This window comes from Cajanus cajan, chromosome 2 (assembly GCF_000230855.2).
Source record: "Cajanus cajan strain Asha chromosome 2, NIPB_CcT2T_4, whole genome shotgun sequence".
NCBI lineage: Eukaryota > Viridiplantae > Streptophyta > Magnoliopsida > Fabales > Fabaceae > Cajanus > Cajanus cajan.
This window is the reverse complement of record NC_138518.1, coordinates 47,521,582-47,539,350: the sequence shown is the minus strand read 5'-3', so window position 1 is coordinate 47,539,350 and position 17,769 is coordinate 47,521,582. Positions and strand designations below refer to the sequence as shown.

Genomic DNA, 17,769 nt, shown 5'->3' with positions numbered 1-17,769 from the left:
CCTTTTTTTGTTTTTTTGTGATATTTGAGATCTTGCCTTTGGTTCTAACGAATAGTTTGACTTTTCTTTCTTTAATAGATTTTAAGAGTTTCAAGATATCTTTCTTATTCAATCTATTAAAAAAAAGTTAATGGAAATTACTATTAGTCTCACTTAAAAGTATACGTGTAATACATAATGAGATAGATTATATGCTTCGTCTGATTCTCTTCATCTTGCAGAAGATATACATTTTACACTTCATCTGATATAAAATATTTTATAGATAATTCATCTTGTTCAAAAGAAAATATTTTATTTGTTATTATTAAAACTTAAGGATCCAATCTCATCAATTGACTTAACATTAAGCATGGTAGACTTAAAGCAATTTAGAAATAAACTTCCTTTTGGAAAATTTCTCATAAAGTGTGATTGGGTACAAACCATGCTAAACAATTATGTATTGGTTTGTGGGGACAATCCTGAATCTTGATTCTAAAGATGATCAAAATTTTCAAAAAAGACTACCTATGAAAGATTCTAACTAGTAAAAAGGTTATAACTAATTATTTATAGTTACTAATATTTATATTATTATGGATAACATGTAGAAAGACACGAAAACAAATGAAGATATTTTTCTAATAATATGCTTTATTCAATAAAAGTCACTAGATATTACAAACCTTTTTATAACAACTTAGTAAAATAAAACGCCCCATCCTATACTCTGGATTTTTGCATCAAACCTTCTAACTACACATCTAACTTTTATGCATTACAAGATCTTCAGTATCTGGATTTAAAAATATTGATGGGGTTAGACATTTAATTTCATTCACATCTTACACAAACTGTGACACCCTCTACCCCAACATATATATATATATATATATATATATATATATATATATATATATATATAATAAAAAGAAATCTCTTATTGGATAAAAAAATATTTAAAATTGAAACGACAATTCTGATAATCATGTGAGTAGAGAATTCACATTCATGTCCTTAATCCAAATAGCAAATAAAATTACAAAGAATAAAAATTGAATTTTCCAAATATATATACTTTAATAAAACATAAACAACATCATATTCTAATTCTATCTATGTCCCGATGTCACATGTCCTATCAGAGCAAAATCCCACATAGAAGCCTAAGCTCCATCATCCACATCCTCAGCCTCATGTTGTTGATGGTCTCCTGTATATCAAACAAGAGAAACAACACAAAAGAAGGGAATGAGAAACATCTCACTCTGGCTCACGGTGTAGGAACGCACACCGGATAGCCAAACACAAACAATACAGTTACCTCATAGATCAATCAACAACAATAGCTTATCCAATCATCCAAGTCATACAAATAGTAATTTATCATCATTTAATAATAAGAATGCACATGCATGAACACGGACTACATATTATCATGCATGTGGCGCCAGTAAATCATCACATGGCATATTGCCGCTAGCAATACACGAAGAGTAGTCTAGGAGTACATGCCGGGTCACACCCTCTGCGCACTCTCACTAGAAGGATATACTACCAGAGTCTCGTCGGGATAGCTAAGCCGTGCAAGATACATCCCATGCACATAATAGGCGAGACTGGGACTTCCGAACCGAGCTATCCCCAAGGACTAATCCCCAAAGCTTTTACACTAGGGGGCCTTCTCTGGCGGTGTATTCCATATCGTACCCTTAAAACATTTATGCAAATGATGCATGTCAATCAAGACTCTATGCATTCTCATATCACCTTGTCATTTCCCATGGTCATATCGCATCATCACATTTCGTCATCGCATTTCATCATCACATTTCATTATCATATTTCATTCATAATCTTCACAGAGCACTTTATTTCGTATTAAAACTCATCTATTTGCATAATTAAATACACATTTATACATATTATACAACAAGGAGTACAACAGAACAATCAGAAAGTAAAACAGAAATATTTCTATTTTGCCTGCTGCTCATAGGGTTCTCTCAAGAACCCATAGAGCGTTCTAATTTATGCAATAAACATTTAAAATAAGACAATTCACGTATATAATTATTATCACAATTAATTTACTCATACAAGCACCAATGCACTCCCTTAGGGTTTCCCGTAGGAACCCATAGGAGCACCAAATTCCACAATTATAGCCTAAACGAAGTTTCTATTCATACACACAAATTAATTAAGTAATTGGAACATACAAGAAAAATATGACATACAACAAACACAGGATTGGGGGCCAATTCCACTACCCAGCATACAATCCCACACCTAGAGCGAAGTTTCTCACTTCCCCCTTACCTCAATAAACAGGGGTTGAAACTGAAGCAGGATCTCCTCCTCCGAGTTCTCCTTGGTCTCCAGAAAGTGTACAAAAAAAGGGTCAAAAATGAAAAAATACGTTTTTCTGGAGTGCTAGAACGCATTTATAGGCATCAGGATTTGGCCAGAACGGCCCGTTTCGAACCCGGAACGGCCCATTCTGGGCACATAGAACATGTACAAAAGCCTTTCCTAGAACGGCCCGTTCCAAAATTAGAACGGCTCGTTCTGAGTCAATAACTCGGAACGGGCCGTTCTGGGCACTTAGAACATGTACAAAAGCCTTTCCCAGAACGACCTGTTCCAAAACTAGAATGGCTCGTTCTGAGTCAATACTTTGTTCTTTAAAACCACATCCGGAACAGCCCGTTCCCAAAATGGAACGACCCGTTCTGGGTTGAAATTTTACCCATGCTTGCTCGAGTTGGAACGGCCTGTTCCTAAAGTGGAACGACCCGTTCCAGGGTTATGAAAATCTAGAATTACTAATTAATAAATAAATAAATAACATATATATATATATATATATCAAAATAAAATAAAATATCAATACAATTTAAAACATGATTTTCTTTAAATAATAATTATAACAAAATATCATAATTAATAATATTATAAAAAATAATTTTCATAAATGATTATTATTAAAAACCTTTAAAAATTCAATCAAACCCATTTAATTAATCAAAATAATTATAAGGAAATAATCTTCATAAATACAAAAATAAATAATAATTATTCATAGTATTAGTAGAAAAATTAAGGGTGTTACACAAACAAATCAGTCAAGTGGATAATAAGTTCATACAATTATCAATACACACAACAAATTGATAAGATTTTTCATTAATAATAGTCCAAATAATGCAATATGCTTATAAGAATGAGATGCATATTTTGACTGAAAATATACATTTAAAAATCATTTTGACTCAATACTCCATGGAGATTTTCCCTCTTGAGTGTTTATGAAGCTAGAGCTTAACATTACTCTATCTATTGATTCGACAATGCCCCACTAAATGCGAACATGTAGACAGTAGTCAGAATGTTGGTGCACCTGCCAGGCTACTATGACATAGAATCAAATAAAGACTAGCCATCTATGGGATTGCCCATGCCTAAACACTCCCTAGACCAAAGGTCTCCGTCTCCAAAGGAGGTTGAATCCTTGGCTGCTACTGCACCTCCAACCAAGAGGAAGATGGTTCTTCAACTTGGATCTGACGAAGACTCTACGTCTGATGCAAAGGATAACCAACCCATAGGGAAGGCTTTGAAGAGGAAGGCTCTTCTACCTCCACTTGCGCCACCACACCCTAAGAAGAAGAGGGTGATAAAGTTAGCATCTAAGGAGGTTGTTGAACTGGAGTGGTCGGCATGCACTCCTCCTCCTGAAAAGGAGGTTGAAATCATCGTCCCCTCAGCTCCGACTGAGGTTCCTACAGACACTTCCTCCCCCTCCATCATTGTACATTCTTTTTTTGTAAGTGATATTCATACAACCTTTATGACCTCTCTCTCCCCTTATATTTCTTAAATGCTATCTTAATTCAAAATTTCTTCCAGGTTTCTCCTATAAATACTCTTGCCTTGAGGAAGAGAAAAATGGCCATCAAAGCGAACCGAATGATCATTCCTTCAAGGCCTCTTCTCTCATCCTCCACCAAGCAACTCAAAAATCCACTCATTCTAGAAGGGATGCATCCAGAGACAGACTTATACTCCATCATTTTTCCTTCTACAACAAACCCAGACGGAAATGTGGAATTGCTCTAGGACATCCACATCACCACAAATAAGGAAATCATAAAGAGAAACAATGTTGGTTTGCGTCCAAAGCTATGCCTATACATTATAGACAAGATTATAAGCATGCTTTGTGGACTGTACCCCATCAACTAGGTTAAGTGCTATGTATTGCAGAAGCCCACCAAGTATTCCTTGGGGTATTACAGGTCGGTGTACTCTTGGCTTGAAGAAGGCTCCACCATACTAAAAGTTTCAAGAAACCCTCTACGCGACTCCCAAGGGAACATCTACAAGTATGAAGCCATTCTATCCACCAAGGCAACCTATGGACTAGAGTACTACCACTTGGAGCAACCTCCTCCTCTTGCTCCCTTCTCCATGCTTGTTCGTCTACCCATCTTTAGACACAAGCAAAAGTCTTCTCCCTACTCTTCTCAAGAGCTAGAAGATCAGTCCAGACCTCCTCCATCTGCGTACTATCTTCTTAAGCATTTTCCAGCTCTTGTTGTCACTAACCCTCATGGTCAAACAACTGAAGCCTCTTCTGCACCGTGCCAACAAATCCTACCTACGCCGGTGTATGAGTATGAGGAAGGAGTATATAAGTGCACTCCTTACTGCCTAGACGTTCCCTTCACTTCGTTTGAGGCCTACCAAGCACTTCCACCAAATGCCATCACCGCCCCTCCCCCACCAACCTTCAAGAGGAAGATCTACCCAGGAGGGTTAATCAAGTCCAAGTCTGCATGGACTCCTCCACAGGGCACTCCTCAACTTGTCCTTCCTCTGCGTCAACAACAAGCTTCATCAGCATCAAGATGCAAGAAGAATGCTCCATCCACATCCATCTGTCCAAGGCAGCCTCCTTCCCCTCTACCAAAGGTAGAGTTCATCCAACCACCAACCAAATTTTTTCCTGTAATTATAGGTCACCTTCGCTCCCTCGCAGCATTTGACCTCCCAATAATTGGCCATCTGCGCCTCTGTAAAGATACCCCCATACAATTTCATATACCTCCCTCATTATACACAACAGAAAATACCCAAATTTTTATATACCCTAATCGCATATGCCCCCGTCTTCCTCCAATAGATCAAAATAAGATGAAAGATCCTGCACTTCCAATTAGTCCAATGCCTCAAACATCAAGGGTTGAGGTTCATCATTATCCTAGAGTAAGCTTATATAAGCCACAGAACCCTGCCAATGCACTCAAATGTAATGAAGATGACGCTGCAAAGTATTATCAGAGCTTCGTGCATAAGTGCAGTCAGGAGACAAGTTCATCTGGTGTTTCAAACGAAGAAAAGGCAAGGACACCAATGATGCGTGGATATCACTGGATGTCTCCATGCAAGGTGATACACTTGTCAGATACATCTACCACCTTTCATCAGAATGAAAGATGAGAACCAGACCTGGACACTCTCAGCAAGGAGTACTTCATCCATTCAGAACTTTTCAACTTAGAACTTTACAAGGATGAATGGAAGGTTGTTATAAACACTTGGTATAAAGCTCCAATCTACGACTAGTGCAAGGAAATTCCCTCATGGAAACTAGGCATGCCTATGCCTTGGGATGCTCCTTCTGGTGTTGCACAGTCTGAATCGTCTAAGCCTATCTTTATCGAGCCAATTGCAGCATTTTCTCCTCCTGCATATCTTCCTTCTGCTTCTGAACCTGCATAATAATATGTCTCTATTGAGACATTCAATAAATTTAGAGTAGACTTGGATAACAAGTTGGATAAATTGTTCAACTTGATGGCATCTTAGCTTCCTAGGGATCCACCTCCGTCTTGATGATCACTTAAGGGAAGATAGTGTAACTTGTATAGATTGGTTTACGGGTAACCAAGTTAGGGAGAGAACAATAGGATGTATTCTTTTATTATTTATTGGGTTTTTTTCACTGTATACAATTTTTATTCAATTCAATTCAATATGCAATTTTCATCCAACATTTATTGTGTCGATACATGGCATGCTCTACTTGAAGTTATGTCTTTAATATGCATAATCTCGCTATGTTATAGTACTCAATCTAGTATCTAATCTCTCTTCAAATATTTCCCTATTTCTTTTTGATGATTACAAAGGGGGAGAAATATAAAATGAATTAATCAAATATGGCATAAGAATCTGACATGACTAAGAGAACAATCTAGTAAATCTGACATGGCTAAAAGGAAAATCTAGTAAGGGGGAGAGCATATACTGAGGGGGAGAAATGTAGCACATTGATAATATGCAAGCTTGCTATAATATATGAAATGCTCTAATTAAGTTTATCTGAAACAATTTGATTAATTATATTTATCATCATCAAAAAGGGGAAGATTGTTAAGTCAGACAAAGAAACTCCCAACAAGGTTTTGAATGAGACAAATATAATACATTATTTCTAACAAATGTGTTAGTGTTTCAGAAAAACATAAGTACATGAAAATTGAAGAATAGAGCAGATGCCACATCGTTCAAGATAAAGGAAGGAAAGCTTCAAGTATTAGATTGAAAGGTTAATCGAAGCCAAGTGTAGCATAAGATGGAAATTGATCAAGCTTTAGACGAAGCGCATTCAAGAATGCGAAGAAGTCCATACAAACTACAGATGAAGCGTATCAGATAAAAACCTTAGACGAAGCCACCTCAAATATCATATGAAAGATTAATCAAGGCATACTACCAGTCAAAGTCTTGAAATATCAGATGAAAAGGTCAAATCAAGAACATGAAAAAAATTGGTCAAGCACTATATAAAATCCATACAGATGAAAGGTTGGTCAAACAGACGAAGGTCAACGAAATATCAGAGGATGTATAACACAAGACAAAGAAACATTCTAGACAGAAACGAAGTCTATCCATCCATAACATTGACCAGACCAAAGAAAGTCAAAGCATAAATGACAAATGTTCAGATGAAGATCAAGTCATGAGATGCACGTGCATTACCACACGCAGACGAAGGATGTCATGTAAGCACTTGAAAAATCAAAGCAAGTCTCAAAGGACAATTTAAGCATCGTCTACGATCTTACAGAGAGCTCTCAACATGATCACGCGTTGAAAGGAAAAGAAGAATAAGTAGAAAGTCAAAGCAAGCGTGTGTTGGTGAAAGTACATCACTTTTTTAGATATAGACAACATTTTTGCAGCTACGATGACCGAAAAAGGACAAGAAGCTCCTAGGTCACAATTAAAGTCAGATACTGCAGCTAAAACTTAGAAGACTTCACGCAATGTCAAGAAGCAACATTTAATGCAAAATCAAGAGCATTAACTGAGAGATCAAACTAGTCATGAATGATTACATCTGCTTCAACTAACACTTGCAACGAGCAAATTTTATGGATACTATATATATGTCTCAACTTTAAACCTGGAAAGGTTGGCGAAGACTGGAAAAGAGAAAGACTAAGCCCAAAAAGTAATGAAATAAAAGACAGAGCATTCATAGTTAAATGTACAATGTTGTATGTATGTTTGTAGACTAAGGAGTTCTAAGCGTAACTTAGGAACATGAACCTTAGTGAGTGTAGTAATTTCTTGTATTTTCTCTGTGAGAGTAAACCACACACTCAAAACATCTTAACTATCATTTGTAAAGCCTGAAGAGGCTAGGAAAATAATACTTGTATAAACCTGGAGAGGCTTGTCAAAGAATACTCAATGAGAGCCTGAAGAGGCTGATTAAAAAATACTAGCGTTTATAGTGAAGTCAGCAGGCCAGGAATGGTCGATAATCCTCACTGAGAGCCTAAAAAGGTTGAGCAAAGAATACTAGAGCCAATGAGTAAAGTTGGCCAACCAGGAGTGGTTGAGAATACTTGGGACCAGGAGTGGTCAAGAATACTCACTACGAGCCTGAAGAGGCTAATCAAAGAATACTAGAGCCAATGAGTGAAGTTGGCCAACCGGGAGTGGTTGAGAATACTTAGGGTCAGGAGTGGTCGAGAATACTCACTACGAGCCTGAAGAAGCTGGACAAAGAATACTAAAGTCAATGAGTGAAGTTGCCCAACCAAGAGTGGTTGGGAATACTTGGGACCAAGAGTGGTCGAGAATACTCATTGTGAGCCTGAAAAGGCTGAACAAAGAATACTAGAGCCAATGAGTGAAGTTGGCCAACCAGGAGTGGTTGAGAATACTCAAGACTAGGAGTGGTCGAGAATACTCACTACGAGCCTGAAGAGGCTGATCAAAAAATACTAGCACTGATGAGTGAAGTTGACGGGCCAGAAGTGGTCGACAATACTTGTACTCAATTGAATATCTAGTGGAACCCTTCAATTGAAGGAGACTGAACGTAGCTTAGTCTGAGCGAACCAGTATAAAATATTTTGCACTATTTTACTCTTCTTCAGATGCAAACTTTACTTACTTGATAATTCATACTAAATACTTTATTCACCATCTATTTTACACTACAACAGTTTTTAGATGGAAAGCATGTCATGTATAACTTATTACTACAAGAAACACTTTCAAGCAGATGATAAAAACTTGCAGACGCAAAACTATTTTAAACGCTATATTAAAAGCAAACATGAGATGCATCTTGAACTCAAAAAGTCAGTATGAAAACATGAAAAAGACTTCCATGCAAAAAGAATTTTTTATAAACCTTCACACACATATTCAACCCTCCTTTTTATGTGTATTTCGTCTAACTTCAGTGATATGTGAACAAGTGACATGAAACATGATATGATGTGACAAGTGAAATATTGAGTCAATGAAGCGTGAATGTGGGACATGTGTCATGTGCATCTATATGATGGGTACGATGTGGAGTATACCGTTAGGGAAGATCCTCTTTATGTAACAGCTTGGGAGAGTCCTAAGGGATAGTGCAATTTGGATGTCTCGATTCCATCCATTTATGAGCATGAGATGTAACTTGCGCAGCTTCGCTATCCCAACTAGACCCTAGTAGTATATCCTTCTAGTTAAGAGTGTATGGGTAGCTCCCTACATGTATTTCTAGACTACCTTAGGTGTGTTGTTTCAACAACACACCAGATATGTGATATGTGACTGACACCACATGCATGCGTCTATGAGAGATGTTTCTCACTCCCCTGTTTACTTTATGTATGTCTTTTATGGTGTTGTATGTGACCATCAATATAAGGATGTTAGTAAAAAAGTTTAGGCTTCAGTTGAGCGTGCTCTAATAGGACATGTGACATTGAGGTGTAGTTAGGACAAGCCTAGGATGTTGTTTCCATTAAATTGTTTTAAAAACCTTAATTTCTTTTCTTTTGTGATTTCTACATTAGAATTATGGTTTATGAGTTATGAATGTGAATCTTCTACCTTATGATATTTAAGACACTTGTTTTGTCCATGAAATATGTTATCAACTATGAAAGATTTTATTTACTTAGAAAATTATAATTTACATTTATTATGTATCAATGTTGGAGTAGAGGGTGTCACAATAATCGTGAAAATTTATCCTCATATTTACAATAATATATAAGTAAATAATTAGTAAGAACCTTATTTATTTTAGTCCTTATACTCAATCTTCTTTAGAAAATTTATTAAATATTATTTTACAAAATTTGTCTATTAGTATCTTTGTCAATGAAAATATAATATTAAATCTAATTGAAACAAAATTTTTTAAAATTACAACACTAAAAGAAGCGGTTTTAAGTTTGAAGAATCAAAATCAAATTTACCCTAAATTTAAAAAACTAAAAACATACTAAAGTTCAAATATATATAACATAATTGAGTCCAACTAGATAAAAGAGTTGAACAGTCTAAAAAATTGTTAAATTAAATATCAATTATATTTTTAAAACAATGTAGATATCAATTATATTAGATAGTAGTATTAAAAAAATATTAAATTAAATATATAATAGTTGTAACATATGTATATAAAGTATTAAAATGGACAAAATCACAAAAACAAAATTACTATAATTACACACATTTAGTATTGATTATATAATATTTATATTTATTTGATAATATAGATATTGTATTTGCTTTCATTGTAAATAAGTTCTTAATACATCTTTTATTAATAATTTTTATAATTTATTTTTTATTTGAATTTTAGATCTAGTAGTGTTGGTAATTTGTAAATTAATAATATTAGAATAATTAATTATTAATTAATCAAACATAAATGTAGCAGTTATTAGTAATTAATTTGATGGAGGAAGCCCATGGGCCAAGGGCCCAACTAGTAGGGCTATGGCAAGGAGGATACAAGAAGAGTGGGTCCAAGCTCAAGGAAAGCCCATCACATTGTTTTGTTGGGCTTTGACCCAAGCCCAAGTAGATTAGGAGTAGTGTAGGGTTGGGCCTTAGAGCCTTGTATTTTTTTAGGCCTTGTATTCACGACCATTTAGCTTAGGATTTTCATTTGAAGGTAATTTGAATTTAGGGTTATTTAGGTTACATGTGTAGTTGCATTAGAATGTAATTAGATTCACATTTGGTGTGCATTTCGGCCATGTGCAACACATGCACATGGTGTGATCCAAAATGCAACTCAAATGGAAGTCTAATGACATTCCAAATGACTTGCACATGGGTAATCCGGGTTTAGGCTCCAAAATTTGAATTTTGAATTCAAATTTTGGGTGCCTAAGGTTAAGTGAACCCTACCTTGGTTTCACTTAACCTTAGGCTAACCCATGGTTACCTTGACCTAATTTTTCCCTATAAATCCTTATGACTGAGTCTTGTAATGGACTTTGGATTATTGAATGAGTATTTCTCTCTTAGAATTCTCCTTCTCCGAAGTCACCTTGCTCCTAAACTCTACCCTACTTGAGCTCCTCTCCTTGTAGAGTTAGGACCCCTTACTTCTCCGGACTTGGCTACATGCAAGCTTATGTCACATTGAAGCCATTTGGAGTCTACTTCCTTGAAGTTCTTCCAAGGAATTCCGAGAGGCTTGAAGTGTTCTTGAGATTTCCAAGTGGAATCTCATCATAATTTTTGATATATTTGTTTGGTTTTAATAATTTTAAATATTAAATTATTTTATAACATTTTTGGAGGAAAAAATATATTACAAAGATTATTCCCTTTATGTTATTTATTTATAAATAGACAGATAGATTTATAAATAATTTTCTATTATATTTTTTTCATGTATAATATTATAGTTTCGTAAATAATATTTAATTTATAAAAATATTTTTTTATAATGTATAAAAAATTAATAAAATATTTTTATCCAATTTTTTTATTTATTTTGATATTTCACTAACATATCAATTTAGGTTGACATGAGTGACGAGGGACTTACGTTGTTTAAATAAGTGATCAAGATTTAAATCTTCACTCTTACGAATATAGGATAGATGTCATCTATTCATAAATAAAAACATTTTAAATATTTTATTATCGTTAGTTAATACCATTCTAATAAAAAAAAATCAAAAACATGCATTCCGTGGTGATAAGGTAATTGTGATATTCTTATTCTAGATGGTGGCATTAGTTTTAAGTAAGGAATTAGTTTTTGAAATTGGTAGAATCAAAGAAAGGAATAAAAAATTGAAGCATTCATTCAAAGTTATAAATATTTCGACTTCACGGATATGAAATTATATTTCGACTATCAAAGGGACAATTAGAAGGAGCGTCGTGCAGCAGGTACAGTACCATAATCCATTTCATTTTGAATCATAAAAGCATATATATAGTTAGTTATTTAGTTTCTATTAAACATACCATTTTCTCTCTCTAATTTGAGTCCTTGTAATAAAAACAGTTGAGGTTTGATATATAAAAGCACATAAAGAGGAGTTTCTTCCATAAAACCACATACCAACGACAAACTATATTCATTCATATATATATTTGCGGCTATGGATTTAGAAACACTCGGAAACATTTGGGATATACGAAGAGTTCGAAACTGGCAGATGTTCGTTAAGCTGCTCATTAAGACTATTGGCTTCGACTGGGACAAGGCGGAGGACATATGGGTGACAAATATTTATGACTTTTTCTTCATACTATCACTACTCATTTTCTTTTTCCTACTATATTGCAATACAACTTATTTTACTTTACATGTTTAGTAAACAAATCAAATCACAATGTTTTATTATAGTCACCAAATTAATGATTGTTAAATCTAGCGTAAATTCAAAGTATGTTTGAGAGAGAGAGAGATTTTTATTTTAGTAAATATTTTTAATTTAATAATTTTAAAATAAAATTTAAATAATAGATTAATTATTTGAGAATATTAAGTTTGTGAACAATGTTAACAATACATCCTCTAATATACTCTTCTTAATATCATTTCTCATTAAATATATTTTATTGAAAATCAAAAACTTAAGAAAGAGGGTCATTATATAGAATGAAAGTCCCACCAATTTTTATGCTTTTCATCGGTGTTAGTATTCTTTTAAATTTATTATATTGTAAGTTGACAACATTAAGTTTATATGACAGTATAAAGATTACGTCTTCAATTAATTCTTATTATTTGTTTACATCCTAACAACTGTAAGAAAAATTGGCTTATCATGAAGAATTACCTTGGATTATACAGATAAGATCCGATGATCTTAAAAATGTGAAAGATACCACAATAGGATTGAAATACATTAAGTTTATATGACAGTATAAAGCTGCTCACTAAGACTATTGGCTTCGACTGGGACAAGGCGGAGGACATATTGGTGACAAATATTTATGACTTTTTCTTCATACTATCACTACTCATTTTCTTTTTCCTACTATATTGCAATACAACTTATTTTACTTTACATGTTTAGTAAACAAATCAAATCACAATGTTTTATTATAGTCACCAAATTAATGATTTTTAAATCTACCATAAATTCAGAGTATGTTTCAGAGAGAGAGAGAGATTTTTATTTTAGTAAATATTTTTAATTTAATAGTTTTAAAATAAAATATAAATAATAGATTAATTATTTGAGAATATTAAGTTTGTGAACAGTGTTAACAATACACATTATTCTAACATACTCTTCTTAATACCATCTCTCATTGAATATAATTTACTGAAAATCAAAAACTTAGGAAAGAGGGTTATTATATAGAATGGGAGACCACCAATTTTTATGTTTTTCATTGGTGTTAGTATTGATCTTTTAAATTTAATATATAGTAAGTTGACAACATTAAGTTTATATGACAGTATAAAGATTACGTCTTCAATTAATTCTTATTATTTGTTTACATCTTAACAACCTTAAGAAAAATTGGCTTATCATGAAGAATTGCCTTGGATTATATAGAAAATATCCCGTCATCTTGAACAAGTCAAAGATGCCACAATAGGAATGGAATTTCCGGAAACAAATACAGTGCATTGTGAAGACTTGCCCAATCTAAAGAGTTTTTCCTCAGGAGACGTTGTTGAATGGCCATACTTGGAGAATCTTATTTTGAACTAGTGCCCTAACTTAAAGAAGTGTGGATTCGGAAAGATAAAAGAGTCACGATTAAAATCATTCATCATGGAAAATCAAGTACAACATAATATTGACACACAAGTTACCAATTTTTTTGAATTATGGGTTAGTTCTCTATCAAAACACTATTTGCCATAATAGACTAAAAACATTAAGCTTGTTTACGGTTATGCTTTTGCCTTCTTTAATTGTTATTAACTACAATTTTCAAATTTAAATTTTTTTAATTAATTAAGTCCATCTACTTTTTAGATTGAGTGACTTTTGATTCTTTTATAAATATTGTTCTATTATGAGTCTTTAAATTCTCATTTCCTACTTAAATACGTTATAAAAATTTAATACTATTAAATTATTTTAAATCTTTCTTTGCTCAAAACTCGTTAACCAAAACATTAAATTTCAACCAAAATTGAAAAGTATCAAAAAAATTTATTTGTCAAATTAAATCCTATTTTACAACTTTAAAAAAATTCTTCAAATTTTCCTAAATTTAATTCTTGAATTTTTTAATCTTAAACTAAATATAAATTTCAAATATGTACGTAAAGAATATTTGATAAAAAAAATTGTGCATTTAAATTTAAAATTTGGGAGGCTTAATTATGAAAAATAGGTTACCTTACTTCTTTCAAGGTATTGGATATATATTTAGTGAGTCTTTTACTCTATGTTTGAATAATTGCCACTCCAGTTGCACAAAATGGTAACAAAAGTAGAAAAATTTACAGGATGATGAATTATCAACAATTACTGAGTATGAAATTGGTGACAATGAGGAATTAGGCAAGATATGGGATAATCTTCGTCCATCGCATTTCACCAACTTGTTACTATTCCGGGCAAAACATTGCGATGCAAAGTTGATTAGATTTCTCTTTAATTTGATGAAGAGGCAAAATAAACTTGAAGTTATCAACATTCAACAATGCAAAACAATATTGTATTTGTTTTACGCTCCTTATGAGCTTATCCCTGTTAAAGATGGACATGCTATATATTTCACACAGATGAGGGAATTAAAATTAATAGAACTAGATAATCTACAAACCATATGGTTTGGGAATTCAAGAGAAATTTTTGGCCTCGAAAATCTCCAATTGATACACATCAAAAGTTGCCCCTCTCTAATATGTCTATTCTATTATCATGAAACAGAGAAGCTCCACCAACTAAATGAATTAAAGTTAGAGGCATGTAAGAAGATAAAAAATTTAGTTGATACTTATGATGGATTTAAGACACCACCAGCAAAGTTCCCATCACTAACCAACGTAGAGTTAAAGTCTCTCTCAAGATTGCAATGTTTCTACATTAATGGAGTAGAATTACCAAGTCTAAAAACATTGACAATAGAAAAATGTCCTCAATTGACATCACTCACAAATGGGTTTGCAACCAAAGATGCATCATCCACAATTATTGATGGGAAATATTTCTTTGAGCTAAATGAACTCACATTACGTAGTTGTGACATGTTGGTTGTTGTTGTGTCATCTAAGACTTTACAAGAGTTAAGAAAATTGAAGAAACTCATTGTTAGTGATTGTATGGAATTGAAAATGTTATTCAACATTGATGGAATAATATCTCATTCAACTGAGCTCCTACAACAGTTAGATGAATTGATCTTGAATGATCTATCTAATTTAACTCAAATTATCAACAAAAAAATTGTCAAGCTCTATCAAGACCTGAAAATCCTACAAGTGAAGAATTGTGAGTGTCTTAAATGGTTGCCCATATCTCAAGTGCTAAAAAATATGGAAATTACAAATTGCATGGCCTTGCATAAAATTATGATCATCCATGAAGAAGAAGGAACGAGGGGTAAAACCACCTTTTCTCAATGGAAGGATGTTTCCACTGTGAATCTATTAAATCTCTCTATTGCCTTTCCTATTGCAGCTAAATTTCCATCCTTAGAAACACTGAAAATAGAAAATTGTCCTAGTCTGAAGACTTTTGTTGAAGAGTCCAATGAGAAGAAAGATCATCCAGAATTAGATAATTCAAACTATTTCTTTCCAAATTCAGTAAGTTTCTTCACTTTAACATTTTAGAAATAATATTCATTATCGGGAGGGTGTATGTATACAAATTTTTTTTTATTCATCTTTGTTCCAAATCATTGAAAATTATTATTTGTTCTTTGCAGTTGTCATTGGACAAATTGAAGGTACTTTATGTAATGAATCAACCAGTTGAAGAGCTTTGGCACTACAATTGTCCTTCTGAATCATTTTGTGAGTTGGAAAATCTTACTTTGAGAAACAACAAAAAGTTATTGAGAGTTTTCTCCCCCGCCATGATAATAAGATTTAACAAGCTAAAAAAATTGACTTTGGAAAAATGTGAATTATTGGCCGAGGTATTTATCCTTGAAGGTGACAAACCAAATCATGATAACCAAGAAATGCTTCCTCAACTAAGGGTGTTAGCAATGAGTAACCTAAGTAAATTGACATGTTTCTGGAACAAGGAACCTCAAGTTCCATTTTTCCTTAATTTGGTTTCACTTTTCATTATTCATTGTCATTGCCTCAAAAGCTTATTCTCACTTTCTCAAGCCAAAAATCTTGATAAACTCAAAATACTCAGATTGTGTAATTGTGAGAAAGTAGAAGAGGTAATATCTAGTGATAAAGGTGAAAAGGTGTCTACCATTTTCCCTAAAATGAAATGTCTTGTGCTCAAGGATCTTCCAAATCTTGTCAACTTTAGTCGGGAAGGAGGATGTTTTAATTGGCCTAACTTACAAACAGTGAGGGTGAACAATATTCCAAGTATGAAAACATTTTTGAGAGATAATCTTAATACACCATTGTTGAAATCAGTGTATATAACATTTGCTAAGAAACTTTGGCTTGGAAATTTGAAGAAGACCATATCGTATATGCACAACAATCCAGGTGTGTAAATTTTAATGTTATATGCCAAAAATTAAAAACTTGTAACATAATAGTGTTACTTTTACAACTTGTTCTTTTTTTTTTTTATATATACATGACACATATCATTTTTTTTCCTAAAAGATATCTCTTGTACAAGATATATTCTTAATTTAATTTGTTAGATGACAACAATTTCCTTTTGATTATATTAAAATATTTCAAATTTTTTAAAAAAAAATTGCTAATATTTTAGGATTTTGTATTTTTTTTTTTATTTTACAAGGTCCTTTAAAACCTTGTTTTAAAGCTATTAATTTTGATAAAAATGGTTCAGGATCTAATATGAGTTTATGTTCCTCATGATGTGACCATTAAAATCTTATTTTGATGAGTATTGCTACTCAAGGAGACCCCTTGACATCAAAGACAAAATTTTTCTAGTGGGTCTTTATTGACATTTAGTTCAGCTAGTAAAATTATGAGTCAAATTATTGGTTTATTAACTTGATAAATTTGGTTTATCTTTTAATTTTTTTTCAATATCAAGAATGAAATTGCAAGGAAGAATATGAAGATTACATATTAATTAAATAGAAGAGATCTGAGGAAAGGCTTAAAAGTCGTATTAATCAAGTATAAATATATACATTACATTAGATTTTAGATGTAATATTATTCATACCTTGTGTATAAAAAATTATAATTCATACTTGTCTATAAAAACATTGTAATTTATACATATATAAATATTTTTAGGATAAAATAAGTTTTTACATGTTTAGATACATACATAATTGATTTTTGGTTTAAAAGTTAATGATCATAAAAGTCAATTGGTAGGGGTGAATGTTGTTAATGAATGGTTAATGGATGCGATAATTATTTTTAATTGTAAGGTTGGAGTCCTACCTCTCAAATAATTGGGGTTACCAATTGGGGCTAATCTAAGAAAGAAAGACATGTGGAAATCAATAGTGGAATTGGTGAGAAATAGATTAATATTTTGGGAAGGCAAACACATTTCAACATGTGGAAGGGTGTTTTTAATCAAATTAGTCTTGTCATATCTTTTTATCTACTTCCTTTCTTTTTTCCAAGCTTTGAAAGATATTATTTCTAAACTTGAATCTCTGTTTAAAATTCTTTTGTGGGTTGGGAATGTAGAAAAACATAAAGTTCATTAGGTGGCATGGGAAAAGGTGCATGTTTATAGAGAAGGACGAAAGAGGTTTGGGAAAGAAATATTAAAGCTTTTAATTTGGCATTGTTAGAAAAATGGCATTGGAGGATGAAAATTGAGAGAAAAGAGTTGTGGTATAGGGTGCTTAGAGGAAAATAAGCTAATGGAAAATAAA

General features: G+C 32.8%; 2 protein-coding genes across 2 annotated transcripts in view; both read left to right on the top strand.

Moving 5' to 3' along the window:
* LOC109796510 (putative disease resistance protein At4g19050) overlaps positions 1-17,413 on the top strand; it is a 50,983-nt gene extending 33,570 nt beyond the window's left edge. Inside the window, exons 3-4 of the mRNA XM_083068316.1 lie at positions 14,252-15,556; positions 15,679-17,413. Of these exons, the coding sequence (XP_082924442.1) occupies positions 14,252-15,556; positions 15,679-16,440 (2,067 nt within the window). The 3' untranslated portion in view covers positions 16,441-17,413. The remainder of the gene's footprint in view (positions 1-14,251; positions 15,557-15,678) is intronic.
* LOC145954308 (uncharacterized) lies at positions 3,006-12,232 on the top strand. Its single transcript, XM_083068317.1, has 2 exons — positions 3,006-11,715; positions 11,834-12,232. The coding sequence occupies exon 1, from the start codon at positions 4,456-4,458 to the stop codon at positions 5,485-5,487; it is 1,032 nt and encodes a 343-aa protein (XP_082924443.1). The 5' UTR covers positions 3,006-4,455; the 3' UTR covers positions 5,488-11,715; positions 11,834-12,232.
* Positions 17,414-17,769: the final 356 nt, after the last annotated feature.

Bases quoted from the DNA above. Each gene is read 5' to 3' on its own strand.
- LOC145954308 (XM_083068317.1), top strand. From the start codon at position 4,456: ATGCTTGTTCGTCTACCCATCTTTAGACACAAGCAAAAGTCTTCTCCC.